At 46.5% G+C, this 17,500-nt stretch overlaps 1 protein-coding gene across 2 annotated transcripts in view; it reads right to left on the bottom strand.

Moving 5' to 3' along the window:
* Nucleotides 1-17,500, bottom strand: part of macrod2 (mono-ADP ribosylhydrolase 2) — a 746,875-nt gene that overhangs the window by 104,102 nt on the left and 625,273 nt on the right. The window contains exon 9 of one of the 2 annotated variants that reach the window (XM_063191010.1): nucleotides 13,898-14,346. The exons of the other annotated variant lie outside the window; for it this stretch is intronic. Within the exon in view, the coding sequence (XP_063047080.1) occupies nucleotides 14,326-14,346 (21 nt within the window). The 3' untranslated portion in view covers nucleotides 13,898-14,325. Of the gene's footprint in view, nucleotides 1-13,897; nucleotides 14,347-17,500 lie in introns of those variants that run through there. 2 annotated transcript variants of the gene reach the window in all.

The following is a 17,500-nucleotide window of genomic DNA, read 5'->3' as shown; positions in this document are numbered from 1 at the left end:
GAGAGAGAGAGAGAGAGAGAGAGAGAGAGAGAGAGAGAGAGAGCCTCCACCCGTTTCTCCTCTGAGGCATAATGCTAACACATCCATCCGGCGGACGAGCAGGTCCCCATAAATTCACAGAGGTGCTCTCCGCTCACGCCTCTCCCTCCCTCCCTGCCTGCCTGCCTCTCACCTTAGCCTGCCGTGCATGATATATGTGGCCCATCACTCTCGCCTGCATTACTACCACCGCACAGCTCCTCTTCTCCCTTGTTTCTGCAGAAATAGCAACAGCAGCCAAGGAGGACGTGCATGAAAATAATAATAAAATAATGAATGAACTGTACTTCCTTTTTTTGTAAATATCCCAATGCTATTCCCTTTGAAATGTCTGCACTGCAGTGAGGTGCTTTAAATCTCATTGTGCAAACTGTATGTATGAGGTGCATTGCAAATAGGAATAATACAGACAATAAAAGGAATTGTATTGTATTGAATTCGATTCTGAAACAACAACAAAAAAACAATCTGAAACTTCATATCAGGACGCCAGTGACAAAGAATATACTGTCAACACAAGCAGCGAAGGGAGACCTGACACAGCAATGTGGAGTAAAACATGCTTTTCAAAGATGATTGAGCACAAATGGAGAAAGGGCCAACGAAGATAGCAGTGTTGAGGGAAAAATAGGTGGTGGATTGAATAAAGGCTTCAAAAGCAGTTTTTTTTTTTTTGAGGTAATGTGTGGAGCATGACAGGAGACCAGTACATAACAACACAAGCACAGAGGGGACACTTGACACAGCATTGCGGAGTGATAAACACGCGTGGTGAAGGCTGAACCGAGCCTTCAGCGGCAGTCGAGTTGATTTTTTTTTGTTGAGACGAGGTTAATGCGTTAAGGCCACTGGATCCCAACTATTATCAATGCAATTAGCCGAGCATGAATGGAAACAAATAATGCTCATTGGGTGCAACCGATTTGCTGCTTTTGTAATTATGACTATCAATTGTGAGGCAAATGAAAAAGGGGCAGACCTCCACTGTCTGTGGATTTTAATTCAGCCACGCCGCATGAGCAAGGCGCAGGGGGAAGAAGGAGGAAAAAACAGAATAAATAAATAAACAACAACAACAACAACAACAAATGGAGGGCTGCAGGCAGCGCCACATTGATTTGGTACCTGTGCCAACTTTGCTTTCAGAGGTAGTGGAAATTTGATTTGGCATACACTCCCCCACAAGAGCAAAAAGGGCTCTGTGAACAGGTGGCATGAAAAAGAAGGACTGTGTTAGGGTGGAAGCGAGGTACGTGAAGCACTAATGATGGGTAAGGTTATGCTCTTGGCAAACACGCTCATTTTGAATGCAGGAGAAAAAATACTACCCCAAGCGGACTCAGAGAAGAACTCAGAAATATTCAGTACACCATCTTGGATAAGAAAACAAAAACAAAACAAAACAAAACAAAACAAAACGAAACGAAACAAAACAAAACAAAATTTTTGTGAATATGTTTGTTGCCAAATTTTGTGACTATGTGATAAGGTTTATCTACAGCCTGAGTGATGCCTTTGGACATCTAATTGTTACTCACACACCAGATCCAACTGTCAAATCCATCTTTAGTATGAAGTGACAAGAGGAAAATAAGCAAGTAAGGCAAAACAGATAAAATGGCAATTTTCACACAACCAAACACTCCGTGCTTAAACCTCACCAGATTTTCACAAAAGAATAATGCTTGTTTGCTTGTTATCTGCTGACACGGACACAGAGATGAAGACAGAATGACAAAAGTACAAAAACACAAACAGGACTGGCCAACAGACTGACATTCAGACGGATGAGGAGAAAGAAAATGACAAGAGAACACGAGAGAAGAGCTTTGATGAAGTCTCATCAGAGAAGGAAAGCAACCGAATCGATTAGTAAAATAACCCCGTTATATATTTGAGGTCTTTTTCACTTTTACTTATTAGCATAGTACTGTGAAGAGTGAGACAGGACATAAAAATAAAAATAATAATAATACTCCTCCTCCTCCTCCTCACCACCATCAGCATTCACTTGGCTTTATACAGTGCCTTTCATGGAACCCAAGGGGGGTGTAGGGGCTGGGGGGCTGGGGGAAAGGGGCTGGGTGGTTAATATGCCTTGGTGAATAGATATGAATAAGATATGAATGGGACAGAGAGATGGAGGAGGATGGGGATATGATCTCAGGTTAGAATTGAATTCAGGTCCTCGGCATAACGGTACAGTGCCTTAGTCGTCTGAACCAAGGCCGAGGCCACAGAGACCTTGTCTTACAGTGCTGAGCCCCTTGAATAGCTTGCTGCACACTACTCCCACTAACAAGGCACCATCCGCCCCAATCAGCACCTGCTATGATGGACTATAATGGCATATTCATTAAATCCAGTGAAAAAGATCTATTCTGCTATATGTGAGCGTGAGTGAGTGAGTGGATGAGTGAGTGAGTGAGTGAGTGAGTGAGTGAGTGAGTGAGTGAGTGAGTGAGTGAGTGAGTGAGTGAGTGAGTGAGTGAGTGAGTGAGTGAGTGAGTGAGTGAGTGAGTGAGTGAGTGAGAGAGAGAGAGAGAGAGAGAGAGAGAGAGAAAGAAAGAACAGAACGAAATGCCCAAAGACTGAGAAGAAGACTAACAAAAAAGGTCTCCTCAGAGGTCAATTCATTTCTTGTTCTCTCATTAAGTATCAGGCTAAGAGTTCAATACTAAAAGCTCCTAGTCAGCAGGTACTTTCGGCTACATCCACCTCATCCACCTGCTACTCCTAGTCAGGTAGTCGACAGAGGGTGACAAAGAGGTCAGCTGTCCTGGGCCCGGTGGCTGATGGAATTGGGTCCTCATTACACCGTATGTACTGGTTGGGGGGGCTTTTCTGGATGACTTTGCCCTTAGCCTGGCCAAAGCTGTCAGCGACCCTGCTCCTCCTAGTCCTACCCTGGCCAAGGATGCTTGCTACTAATGTTCTTGCACCTTCTGCTACAGCTACTTCTCCTAGTCCAACACTGGCTCTGGCTCTGGCTCTGGCGCAAGATGCCTGCTGCCTGCTCCTACTAATGCTCCTGTATCCCTCCAACTCGTCTGCATGTGCTGCTGCTTCTGGCCAGGAGCACATCTGGCCCTGGTCACCAGACCCTACCAGAGAGAGAGAGAGAGAGAGAGAGAGAGAGAGAGAGAGAGAGAGAGAGAGAGAGAGAGAGAGAGAGAGAGAGAGAGAGAGAGAGAGAGAGAGAGAGAGAGAGAGAGAGAGAGAGAGAGAGAGAGAGAGAGAGAGAGAGAGAGAGCGAGCGCGCATAGCATAGGGCGCAAAAGGAGGGAACTGCGGCACCTCATCCATCAGTGCCGGGGCAGCGTCCAGAAGTGCCGATCGCAGCGGGGGCCTGCTTCCTGCAAACGCTGCACTTTTCTGGCGGGGCACCCCCAGAGGGGCTGGGGTGGGAGTTGGAGGGGTATAAGGGGTGGGGGGGGGACATGATGGACGCAGGTGTCAAGGCCTCAGCCTGGCCAAAGGAAGGAAAGAAAGCAGCAGAGGGAGGAGAGAGGGAAAAAAACGACAAAGATGCAGCATCCATTGCAGGCCTCCCAATCGCGCCTTAGCCAAGCCATCTGGGTTCCCGGGCTTCAACTGCCGGGACGAGACCCACCATAGCATCCTACTGTAGGGTCATGTGTGGCTTCGCAGGTATTTAGGCAACGTGGGAACACACATACCCAGCCCACCCCGTTATACACCACCCCTTCTCTAACTTTCACCCACTCCATCCTCCATCCTCCACACTCCTCCTCCCCCCACCCCATCCTCTTTCTCTCTGCTCTATCTATACCACAATACACCACCCCTTCTCTAACTTTCACCCACTCCATCCTCCATCCTCCACACTCCTCCTCCCCATCCTCTTTCTCTCTGCTCTATCTATACCACAATACACCACCCCTTCTCTAACTTTCACCCACCCCATCCTCCACACTCCATCCTCCATCCTCCACACTCCTCCTCCCCCCACCCCATCCTCTTTCTCTCTGCTCTATCTTTACCACAAAATTGTCTGTGGGACCACCATGACGGCGTGCCATCCATCTCGGGGTCGGCCGAGCCTGCGCCATGCCGTCGATGACAAATTAAGAGACTAAATGGAGGCCTGTCAGTTCCATGAGCGGAGGACAAGAGGAATGGATGAGGGGGGGCGATGGATGGAGTGAGGAGAGAGAGAGAGAGGGAGAGCTTTCAGCGCTTCTGCTCAGTGGAGTCAGCATTTATAACGAACGCGGCCCCTTTTTTTCTCCGGGGCCCTGAGCTGCAGGGGCTGCGGTAGCTAATTTATCGCTTATACGCCTTCATTTAGTTACTTATCTATTCTAAAGGGGTGGCGGTAGTGAAGGTGTAATAGGTGGTAGAGGTGGTGGCAGTGGTGGATTGAAAGTAGCTGACTGCAGTGAGATGTTTGAATAAAGGGTGGAGGTGGGGGGGTTAACATTTTGCACCTTGTGCTAAATTTATGAAAGAATGGATTATAAGAAAGTAATAATCAATTAGAAAGGTGCTACCACAGAAGAAAGGGTGCTAAACGTCATTATCTGCTCTAAATTGTGCCATTTCATTCCAGGATTACTCGATGAAACAGTGAACAGCTGAATAACACAGAGAGGAGAGGAGAGGAGAGGGGAAAAAAAGAACGTAAACACCTTCATTTTCACTTCTCATTACAGAGGTTAATTCCAATTAACGGGAGCGAGGAAGACAGAAATACACAAGGCTGGAACAATTTTCTTCTCTGTATTGAACGGCCAACCTTTGCTGCATCTATATCCCGCACCTGTTTGGATACGCTTGCCAAAGACATCAATGCTGATTCGATTCGAAAAAACAAATGCAGCATCTCATTACTCGCTCAAGACATAAATATTGCACAAAAGTGGAAAATAAACATCAGAAACGCTGGGAGATCCATGATTTAAAAAATACGATAATATTGTGAGTGTGGTTGTAGCCAAAGGCAATGGAAAACCCTTGGCATGTCGTCCTTTCTAAACCCTGGCATGCTGTTGTGTGTCCTTTTACTGATGCACTTAACACAGGCGATTGAGTAATTACCTTGCTGCTGCTGCTGATGTGTGTGGCCCTCGGGACTAGCTCCTTCAGAAAATGGTTGATCAATTACATGGCAAAGCGTTTCTCAGCGGCTGAAGAAAGGATGGACATGGACGGCCCCTTGGTCACAGCCTCAGTCATCAAACATTAATTAAGGGCCAAGTTCATCTCTCGTAACATCCCATTTTCCCTGCCACCGCATCGCATCGATTCCCCTCTGTGCCAAGGGGCGGCGGTGGGTGGGGTGCTGGTAACATAGTAACTAAGGAGGGGCGGCTCAATGGCAAGGCAACCCTTCTCTTACCCCATCTCTTTTACTCTTCTCCACCCTCCACCCTTCCTCAACCCCATGTCCAAGGTTTTTCCTGACCCGGTAATGATGTGACAGGTGTCAGGGCACATCAGTCTGCGCTCCAGTGAGGGACTACAACACTACACCTCACAGTTCCAGGCACACGGCTCTGGCCCCCGTCTGCCCCGTCTGCATGCCTGCCCGTCTGCCAGCCTCGTGGGAGCAGTGCCGGTTCTAGTGAACTTGGTGCCCTAGGCGAGCACCTACCGCACTTCCCCTTTTGTGCATTTAGAAATTGTCATATGTTAACATAACAAAGCGCCCTAAATCTGATCGAACACACAGCTAGTCTGCGTTGTGCCCGTGCATAATCATTATAAACGTGTTAAGTGTAAAGAGGTTTTTTTGTTCGTTTGACATTCTAACGCTGTGGAACATTTTGGGCATTTTTGGCGCCCCGAAGACATCTTGCGCCCTGGGCGACTGCCTGATGTGCCTATGCCTAGCACCGACCCTGCGTGCAAAAGACGGCGAAAACTCCCATTTGCAAGAGCGGAGTGGAGCGAACACGGAGGCGGAGGCGATGGCCCGAGGCCTTCTCCACACCTCGCCACTCCTGCAGAGGAGACCAGCCTTGCATGAGAGGCGAGAACACGGGAGGAGATAAGGAAGAAAGAAAGCAACAAACAAACAAAGAACGAATGAAAGAAAGATAGAAAGAAAGAAAGAAAGAAAGAAAGAAAGAAAGAAAGAAAGAAAGAAAGAAAGAAAGAAAGAAAGAAAGAAGGAAAGAAAGAAGGACAGGAAGAGAAGAGGAAGAATGAAAGGCAAAAGGAGACAAGATAAGTGCCAGGCATATGAAAGAAAAAAAGACAAAAAAAAAGAAAAGAAAGCAAAAAAAGCCTTAAAAAAAAGCAACAAAATCTAAAAAGAGCAAATTCTCCAGAACAACTTTAAAAAAACAAACACAGGCTCTCAATAGCCTCTGGCCACAGTTGAAGAATTGTGAAAAGCATATTACTCGACACATTTTTGACAAAGTGTGTTTTGGCATACATAGTTAACAGCTGCCACCTAACCTCCTTTGAAGCATAACTGAGGAAGAAAAGAAAATGAAAAAAAAAAACGACAACAATGCCGCACGACAGTAGCAGAGTGGCTAATAAGGAGCAAGGACAGACAGACCGCTCTTGCCGTCTGGTCTGGTCATTAGTCTTGTGAGCTAGATGCTATCACGCAACAGGGCCCTTTCTTTCCAAATTCCATTTCCTCATTGGAGAGCAGAGTATTTTCATTCATAATTACCAGCATGTTAACCTTTGAGTTCTGTGTTAACGCTATTAGTGAGAATTATTTAACAAGTTGTTTTTTTACATTATGCCTGGGAATGTGGGTTTGTTCATCTAGATTTAAAGTGACAACAGTGGGGAAGAAAAAAAAACTGTGGACTTTATGGGCAGTGGCTCTCTCTCTCAACAAAGAGCTACAGTGTGAGAAAAGTGGCAGTACAGAACATTACACTGGAAGTAGCCTTCACAGAGAGGAGTGGAGGAAACTGGAAATCAAAGTCTGAGACAAACATCTGCTGCCTGGCTAAATTAAAATCGAGTCCATATGAGAACAGAACATGGAAGCCAACGCTAAACAGAGGCAGCGAGTCTTCAGTCTAGAACGGTAATTGGAGCTGGTTAATGAGGAATGACTGACTAATCCGCCGCCACACTACGTCTCTGTGTGTTCAGGCTTTTCACTAGCTTACAGTCTGCTGTGATGGTGTGCGACTCTCCGAGTTGGCAGAAAACGCGGTAATTAATCGGGACGTGAGCTATAGTAAGCAAATAATCATCGACGCGAGTCTTCCAGCTTCATCACATCTCCATTTTCATCCTCCAGCGTCCCTCTTCCTCCTCCTCCTCATCGTCATTCTCTATGGAACACAATCGATGATGGATTTTGGAAGATGTGAGAATATTAATGTTGGCCTACCCTCATGACATTTGTTCAAGTTTCCTTGATGATGATCTCAATTAAAAAAGATTGATGGTCAGGTCGTCACAGTAGTTTCCAACGTTCAGATGCCAAAAACATAGAAGGGAAATTTGAAAACAGAGGGGATTTTTTTTCCTCCACACAAAACAGCTAATACCTGTTACCTAATCCTAAATGTTTCTATTAAATATTTGACAGCTGAAATGCATTAGCTCCATATAGTACTAACTATGCACAATATGCTGCGATCTTTTCTCATAAAGCGTCGAGGAGTGAAAAATCAGCTCCCTACAGCAAAAGCGCCCATTATCGACCCTCTTAGAGCAGCCGTGCGGCAACAATTACGCTGTGGAGTTGTTAACAACAGTGGCACATCACACCTCGGCGGCGTGCGTAAAAGGCCGGGTGAATATAGGGAGAGGTACAATGCTAGCTGTCAGATTTAGTGCATTCTGGAGCCAAGACAGACTGAGGCGCTTCAGCAAACGCATGCATACAGCAGGTGGGGGTGGTGGTGGGGGTGACTCTGACTCTGTCTCTCTCCCACCTCTCCTACCAACCGCGGTATGCACGGGGGCTGCGTCTAAGAGGCAGTCATCTAACGTGACGCTCAGTGCACTTGACAAGATAATGGGTTTTATGCCATCCGCCGACTTTAAAACCTGGCCCGGCCTCGGCGCTGACTAATGTATGCGAGCTAAAAATACTAAAGAGCATCTCTTACACTGAGAGAGGCTTGGATAATTACAAGCCATTTCCTCCATTTGAAATGAACTCGGAGAGAGGGGTAGAAAAATCTGCTTGTGATTGCTATGGCATGCATGTCAATATGCTCATGTGTGTCTATCTGCATTTGTGTGTGTGTCTAATTTGTTTGCAAATGAATGTTGGTATGCATGCACGTGTGCTGGTGCATGCAGGGATGTGTGTGTGTGTGTGTGTGTGTGTGTGTGTGTGTGTGTGTGTGTGTGTGTGTGTGTGTGTGTGTGTGTGTATGTGTGTGTGTGTGTGTGTGTGTGTGTGTGTGTGTGTGTGTGTGTGTGTGTGTGTGTGTGTGTGTGTGTGTGTGTGTGTGTGTGTGTGTGTGCATGAGAGAGACAGTGTCTGTGTATGAGAGAGAGAGAGAGAGAGAGAGAGAGTGTGAGTGATTGTGCAGTGTGTGTTTGTGTGTGTGTGCCTGCGTGCGTGCGTGTGTGTTTGTGTGTGCGTGTGCGTGTGTGCATGTATGCATGTGTGTGTGTGTGCGTGCATGTGTGTGTGTACGCAGGCACGCATGTGTGTGAGTGTGTGTGTGTGTGCAAGATAAAGTCTAAGCGTGTTGTGATTGCGAGACAGCGGTGTCTCAGATAGGGGCAGTAATGAGTCCAGGCTCCTGGGAGCGTGGAAGGTTTCATAACACAATATGCCATCTGAATTCGCCCTGATTTGCATCTAAATTGCTTTAATTATGAGTAAAAGTCAAGTCTCCCCCCCTCGCCCGACGTATGATGCGGAATCGATTGGGGAGGCGTGAAGAAAAGGCAAAAGTCACACACAGCGCGAGGCGTAACCTGCCGTCAGGCCCATAGACCATATCAGTTTGAGACGGGGCGACAGCATTTACACCGCACTGCGACATGCCCTGAGACATGCAAGTTTTCAGAATACCACAAAGAAGAGAAGAAAGACCAAACTAAAACAAAATCTTACTGCAAAGTGCTGCGGCAGAATTACATGCTGTGTTTCTGTGCAGAGTTGAGGGGGTAGTGGAGCAGAGTGTATACACACACAAACTCTCCACCTAAATAAACAAATTCTCTAAATTTGAGAGCCAAGACAAAGCTAAAACTGACATCTAAACTTCCTAGAAAATACATTTGCAACAGCACTGAAGCAGTTTCTGTTTACAGTGAAGGATAATGTACTGTTATCGCTTCATATAAAAATACCATAAGGTTTATAAGAAGCCGTCATGTTTGCTTTTGAAGAAGTTCATGGAGGGTCTGCTGCGCATATATTAAACATCTGTTCTGCTGGCTCACTAAACCATATGTACTGCAAAATGTAGAATTGTCTTTTCGTTCTAGTTGTGGTAAACCCAATGAAACACTGACCCCCTGACTACGCTGCCAGCACAAACTGCAAGGTTGCCATGTGTTTTTATAGACACTTGAAAGCTGTTCCATGGTCTGTTTTGCATTAAATGTATCCATCATGTGGCCTATGGTTCCACATATTTGTGTATCTACAGTAATGTACCCTAATGGCATAGGCATAATGCCACAGGCTATTATTAAAACCTATGCAGAAATGTGCTTTTTTAAAAACCATGACTACCTTTCAATGCAAACATCATTTATGAGGAGAGTAGAGGGAATGACCTTAGCGGGAAGACTTAAAGCGACATTCAAATAAAAAACATGCAATGATATTAAAAATGTTCTAGTCTATCTCCTGTCTAGGCGCTTTAATAGCAACATCAAACTTCATGGCTTTTTTTCCCGAAACCGTTGAAATGATTAAACAAATCCCATGTCTTTTCCAGACATGGCACGACGCTGGTGCTTTCCATTTCCTCGACTTTCCCAGGTTTCGCATCACTGTGGGAACCTTGAAACTGAGCGTTTTCACATACCAAATCAAAAAGCAATCTTCCTAATTGTCTGTCTACATTACATACTACATGTCATCATACCCCATCTGTGGAGACTGCGTCGAGACTCATTTCTTATGTCTCATCTACATCCGTTGCCATAGTAATGACATTGTGTGCACCTGGAAGTCATGTTGACACTAAATGAACCCACATGCGGGAAAATGAAATGAGCTTGTTAATGCACCTTGTTGATGGGCCGCAAGAATGGTGTGTGTAGCTGTGGAGGACAGTGTGTGAGAGGGTGGCAAAAAGCAAAATACAAATATCAGTGTGTGACTGCTACAAAAACCTTTCCTGTAAGGTAATGCACACACAAAGTTAAGGCTACATCAAAAGCCATAGATTAATGATAAAATTGTCTTCGTCAATCAAAGACCAAATTTCTATCCAAAATCTGTTTAGGCCTCAAATAGAATTTCGAACCAGAGCTGCACAATATTCGTTTGTAATGGAATTGCGGGCAAACAGTGTTCATGTCCGTGCAATTCCTGGTTGGTCAACATTGCTTCATACAACATATATGATTCAGGCCAACAATATATATAAAGGCAGTGGCAGACTGGCAGTCCAACCAAAACAGGAGTGAGAAGAGCGCTTTTTCCACTCCTACCCACTCTTACTGCTGGAACTTAAGATGGGTTGGGTCTCTCTTCACTTGCTTGATCATGTCTAAAAGCAGGACGGAGGAGCTGCATGATGCCAGTGTAGTGACACATCTCCACGTCCTGCTGCATCACAGTAACACTCTTTCTTACTGTCTGCTGTCAAGTTGCTAAACAAATCCAAGAAATAGATACCATACTGTCTCATTTTTTTCAAAGCCTTTTGTGTCTTGGAAAATCAATTGCCCTATTAGGGAAAAATCCCCTACAACTGCTGCAATTAGGCCGGGGATATGCTTGCTGCAGAATACGTGTGTGCGTGCTGTTTTCGTTGACATGTGAGTTTTACATCATTTTTGAGCGTGGCAGTCCACCAGTCACAGTGTACGCAGATGTGTGCATATGGTACAATATTGACAAAACTGCAAGAGGTGATGTTCCAAACTTCCATGTTGAGGAAGAGTCAAACAATGGTGGAAAACATTAAGGAGAGCTCTGTTGGCTATATTACACATTATTTTCCCCCTTAGATGATACTTCCAGTATTGTGCAAAGCGCTTCAGTCGTCCTGAAGGAAGTATCTGCACTCGGTCTCATGCGAATTTTAAGGTACCACAGCAAGCATATCTCCAGCCTTAATGTACTGCTGCTACTACTATTACTACCACAACTTATACTACTGATAAAGCTTTTACTACTCCAACTAATACTACAAAAATACTACTGATAAAGCTTTTACTACTCCAACTAATACTACAAAAAGAAGAAAACAGATAGCTACATGTACAAACAAACTACATCCATACAGCTTTGTCTGCATTGAAGCCTGGGCCAGGATCAGCTACTGCATGCGTACAACTCTTTTATAGGAAGATGTCACCCTGCTTAAGACAAGCCTAGTAGTGAGGCCTGGGAGACACGCGTCATTGCGGCATACATCTATTTTCACCACTTCCACCTCCCCTTTCAGTTTTGATGTAGACCTTAAATTGTAACCGGGCTGCCTCCCTCCTCTCCTCTTCTTTCTCCTTCTCCTCCTCATCCTCCTCCTCCTCCTCCTCCTCCACGTATGCTCTTTTCTTTCTGTGGGATGTCATACCTTTTGTAATCCTCCGCACAAAGCCTGGCTGACGCGGGCAGGATGCCTGTAGTCACTCTCCTTCTTTAATCACATGAAAGAATGCATGAGCAGACTACAAAGGCCTCTGCCGACAGCCTCTCTTCTGCCCCCCTCGCCCCCACCCAACCCCCCATATCTGTGCAGCCCCCATCTTTCGCTACCCCACTGTCTCCCAAGCGTTTCAATTCGCTCCACATGCACACATGCATAGTGTCGCACGCGCACACACACACACACACACACTGGCATTGTCTTGTGGCAAAGTGACACTCTGAAGCAGTCACGAGACATTAAAGCGACGGTCTGTTTTTAGCAGAGTTTGTAGTATTTGTTTGAAGGACATCAATGGCTTACTAGAAACTGTGGGTTTATAGCGGAAGTTCCGAGGTTTTGATTAAAACAAAAAAATCTTTCAGTCCTTGAATGATGACTGTTGTTATATTCGGTGGATTTGATTTAAAATTTTTGAAAGATTATTTTGGTGCCAAACTATCATCCAAATACGATGATCAATTGTCTCCTGAGATACCTGCATGGTGTCAGGGCATGGGTTTTGTTATTTTACCCGTGCCTTCAAGCTGTGATTTATGCAGCTTATTTAAAATACATGCCTACCTCTATCCCACTTGTGTGTCTTCCTCACACCAACTTTTACCAGCTTACATCCTACTTATGTTAAAGCTGAATGTGTGAAAATGCAAACACAGCAAAAAAAAGAGTATCTTTACGATGACCCAAGATAACAGTGGCAAAGTCATTGAAATAATAATGGATTCGGCTGAGGGAGGGCAAGAATGAGGAAGAGGAGGAGGAGGAGGAAGATGAGGAGGAGGAGGAGAAGGAGGAAGAGGAGGAGGAGGCAGAGAAGAAGGAGGAAGAGGAGGAGGAGGAGGAAGAGGAGAAGGAGGAAGAGGAAGAGGAGGAGGAGAAGGAGGAAGAGGAGGAGAAGGAGGAAGAGGAGGAGGAGGAGGAGGAGGAGGAGGAGGAGGAGAAGGAGGAAGAAGAAGAGGAGGAGGAGGAGGAGGAAGAGGAGGAGACGTAGGATGGTCTGTGACCTTTTTTTGGGAGAAGAGTCTCCCCCTTTAGGTTTGGCTGAGTTCAACGCTGCGTGCAGCTAATTTGTTGTGACTGCTCATCTCACAGTCACAGCTGCCCCAGCTGCAGCAATGGAGGGTGGTGGTGGTGGTGGAGGTGGAGGAGGCTGGACCCAGAGCCCCACACCCCCAGACCCCCGCGCCTCTGATTGTTTCCAGTTGACTTAACGAGTGCACGCGTGGCACACTGAACATTGCCGCCACTACCACTGCCGCTGCTGCTGCTGCTGCTGCTGCTGCACGACCCACCACCGCTCACCCAGCCCAGAAATCAGGACACAATGGTTTCATTAAAGCCCCGGCAATTGCAGCTTTCATGAAGAATGATTACGGAGATAAGCGCGGGGATATGAGCGTAATGGGACGAGAGGTGGGCTGGCAAGATTAAAAGCCTTTTTTTTCCTCTGCCCCGTGCTTCCACATCATTACTATTTCCCCTCCGATTCGCCAAAAAGGACTTAATTGAAATTCTTTAATTTTCTTGCTGAACCAAATCCTCCCGGAGACTTCCATCCCCCCCCCCCTCCTTCAGCTGACCACGAGGTTGTTGTTATTCAGAGAGGGTTATTCTTCTCTCTTCTTTTTTAACCTCCAACCCTGCCGCTCTCCCTTGCTACATTTTTATTTAATCCGTCCGTTCTGTCAGAGAGCGGATCCGCTCGGTAAGTGATAAGCTGAGACAGTGAAAGTCAATGCAAAAATTATAATTAAGCCAGTGACTGGCCGTCTTGAGCCGCTCCTGTGCCTCCGAGGTCAAGAGGTCAACTGATTTAGACAGGAATGCTTGGAGAGGAAAAACACACGCTCTGAATAGCTATCCGGGGCTTTTACTGTGTTACGCCGCATCACACTCCCACACGCCCCACACAGACAAACACACACACACACACACACACACACATGCACACAGACACAGACACATACACACACACGTACACACACACACGTACACACACACACACACACGCACACACGCACACACGCACACACGCACACACGCACACAGACGCCTCTCAAACCGCCTATAGCAGCAGAGTCACATACCATTTCTCTGCTCGAGTACACTAATAGCATGACTCAATGTCTCTGAGCGTTTTCCTTTTTTATCACTGCTCTATGCTGTTTCAGTCAGAGCATTTTCATCCCCATGAAGAAAAAAAACCCCACTGTTTACCGAGAGTGATTCACTGTATTTCAACAATCTGCAGTTTATTACAGTATATATGGAGGTAGAGTGTCTGTTGTGCCGCCGTTAAAGGACGGCAGATAAACAGTGAGAGTGACCGGCCGGCCTATATGTGTGTGTGTGTGTTTGTCTCCCCTTTGCCGTGCGTGCGGAGGGTGTGAATGTAATCAAAACAAAGGCAATGGGGATGAACTCATAAATGAATTCTCAGTCCATTGGTTTTAACAGTGGGGCATAAAACAGGCAAAGGCCCGTCCCTGAAGAGACGCCGCCGTTGGTCACGAAGGGAGGAGGACTGCAGGGCAACCAATCAGCATCGCTCATGAATGACCTACAGGTGCAGCCGGAGATGGGAATGAGATTACAATACATCGTGGGCAAGGCACAAACTTCAAGCCAGACGGCGAGCACTGCTCGACTGAATGCAAACTAAACAAAGACACGTCCTACTACACACACACTGCATAGATGAAACCGTCAATCTGAAAGTAGGGCCATTTAAGGGTCATTTTATTCAGATTTTACACTTACATAAAATGTGTCCTATTCAGACAGGATAGTGAGGGAGACAGGACACAAGTAGGGAGAGAGAGATAGGGAAGGATCAGGAAACGTCCCAAGGCCGGAATCAAATCTGGCTCCCCGGCGTAATGGTACAGCACACTAGCCCACTAAGCCACGACAGCCCCAAGTAGGACATTGAAGTGTAAGTGCATCATGACAGTCCCACGGGAGGAGGACTGGTGGAAACATTTCTGTCTTCTAGGGTGTCAAAGAGCTTAGGTAGATACATAGGTGCATACATGCCATTGATTGACAGATAGGACATGATTGTGTAACTGCGTTATGGCATACAGTACATAGACACACAATCAAAACACAAAGCCATTGGCCCTGCCTTGGCGTAACGGTAGGGCACTGGGTTACTACGGCGACCCGGGTTCGATTCCGGCCCTTGTCATTTGCTGATCCACCCCCATCTCTCTCTGCCATTCGCTTTCTGTCACCATCTCCAACTGTCCTATCAAATAACGGCAAAAAAGTACTACAGAAAAATATACTAATAAAAACACAAAGCACTTGCAATGTACATTAAAACCTTTCAACATGCACCTTATTAATATGGGTTTGAAAACTTTGATTTCCTTTAATCAATCGCTGATGTGGAGCAAGGTTAGCCTCTAGGAGAGCATCCTCTTTCAACAATTATATTGTTTTCTCAAGTGACATGTGTCTCTTGTACTTTGAATTAGGCATTGGACATTGGTAATGTACAGATAGGGGAAATTAAGCTATTCAAACCACAACACATAAAAGAGAATGCAATACACCAATCAAACAATCCCTTTCACCCAACTGCCAGCCATCCCCCAATCAAACAGAGAGAGAGAGAGAGAGAGAGAGAGTGAGAGAGCGAGAGACAGAGAGAGCGAGAGAGAAGGAGATACAGAGAGAGAGAGAGAGAAAGAGAGAGAGACATAGAGAGAGAGAGACAGAGAGACGGAGAGAACAAAGACTCAATGGGGCGGCGGGGAAGGGTAGGGCATACAGACGTGGGTGGCTGGTGGGTGAAGATGATGTGGGATGGGGTGGTTATACAGACATGGGTGGTGGATGAAGGACGTCGATACTGTGGTGTGGGGTGGTTACACAGACTTAGGTGGTGGGTGTGTGGGGGTAGATGCCGTGGAGGTGGAGGACGTAGATTATGTGGTGTTAGTTGGTTACACAGACATGGGTGGGTGGGGGTAAATGATGTGGGGTGGTGTGGTTATAACAGACATGGGTGGTGGGTGGTGAACGGCTGAGCAGGGGGTGCTTTTGTTCCCGACAGGCCACTATGTGGAGAGGCAGAGGCCTGTAGTGAGAATCAGAGAGACAGACACTCTCCCACTGACAACCCTAACCACCACAGGCACAGCTGAGGAACACAGCACAGCAGACAGCAGACCAGAGGAAAGCTGAAAAAAAAACCCAGATGAAATCCCCTTCCCCACCACCCCCCTGGTCTGACAGCTTTAGCTGAGCTTAGGACAGAGTCATCTGAAATGTCCCCCCCAGCCAAATACATACAATGAAATGAGGAGCCAATTTTGGGCCCCCTCTCTCCCTGGGCCTGGGGAAACTGACCCCTTTGTCCTTCTCTCTCTGCAGCCCTGGGTTTAACACAGAGCAGTGCAGCTCAGCTGACCAACGAGACAGAGGAGAAAGGAAATGTAATTTGTTTATCTGTCCTCACTTGTGTCACCAGACAGAGACACACAAAATAAACAGGCAGAAACATGCACGCACACATGCACGCACGAGCACACACACACACACAATACACACACACTTGCAGGGCAAGAGGCTCTCTAACCAGTTTAGCATTGACTTTTTATTGCTGACAAGAATCAATAGCAGTGTGGTAATTTGATATAACATGCTGCAGGGACACACGCCAGCAGACACACATGTTCCATCCAGACACATACAGTAAGAACAACAGACACAAGCCACAAACATACTGTAGCAGCGCCCAGACACATTCACACACACCAACAACACACACACATACAAAACACATATGTGCAAGCATGTCAGTGTGTGTGTATGTGTATTGACACAGATGGAGGCAGACAGGCAGACATACACACCACCCCCTTTCCTGCTCCAATCCAGACAACACAAAACACCATACTGTGTACGACTTACATACTGTACACAGAATGTTTACACCAAGACTTTTTTGTATAGAAGGAACACTGCGCCTGCAATGCAGACCCGCAATAGATTTCGTTTGTCAGTTTTAACAACGAAGCAAAACATGGTCACATATTGCAGGCTATTAAAAACATCCACCAGTGACGGCATCCAGATGTGACATGTGTGTCCCCTCTTCTTTTTTGATAAAACCAATTCGCCTCATGCCCAAAGTGTCTGGCATTCAGGCTCTCCTCTGCGAACGCTGACGCTTTGCCATTTGACGGCTCTGTGTCTATTGACTCGGGCGCCTGCAATGGCCTGACGAGACCAGGGGCTTGAGACGGGTATGAATGGGGAGTCTTATCTGTACTCTTCCCCTGCTATTTTCCTCTTTCTTTTCTGTCGCTCTCTTGCGCCCTCTTCCTCTCTCTCCCCCCCTCTCCTCTCCTCTCCTCTCCTCTCCTCCCTGCTCCATCGTTCTTCTCTTTTGTCACACGCTCTCACCAAAAAGAGAGGCGACATAAAAGGATCGCGGAGATTTCTTCTTGGGCTCTGTCAAATCAGCACGAGGGCGTGCTTGTCCCTGGGTCATACCGTTCCCACTGTGCCCACACTGATTGCACGTTAACACGGGACGAAGGGAAAGAAGAAGAAGAAGGAGCAGGAGCAGGAGCAGGAGGAGGGGGTAAAAAAAGAAATAAAAGTGAGGGGAAAATGCCAGAGAAGGACAGAGGAAAGAAAAGTTAGGGTAAAAAAAGGGTAATTGCTTCATGTCACGCACCCGCCACTATGCCAAAAGC

Source organism: Engraulis encrasicolus, chromosome 24 (assembly GCF_034702125.1).
Source record: "Engraulis encrasicolus isolate BLACKSEA-1 chromosome 24, IST_EnEncr_1.0, whole genome shotgun sequence".
Taxonomy (NCBI): domain Eukaryota; kingdom Metazoa; phylum Chordata; class Actinopteri; order Clupeiformes; family Engraulidae; genus Engraulis; species Engraulis encrasicolus.
This window is presented reverse-complemented; position numbering and strand designations above follow the sequence as displayed.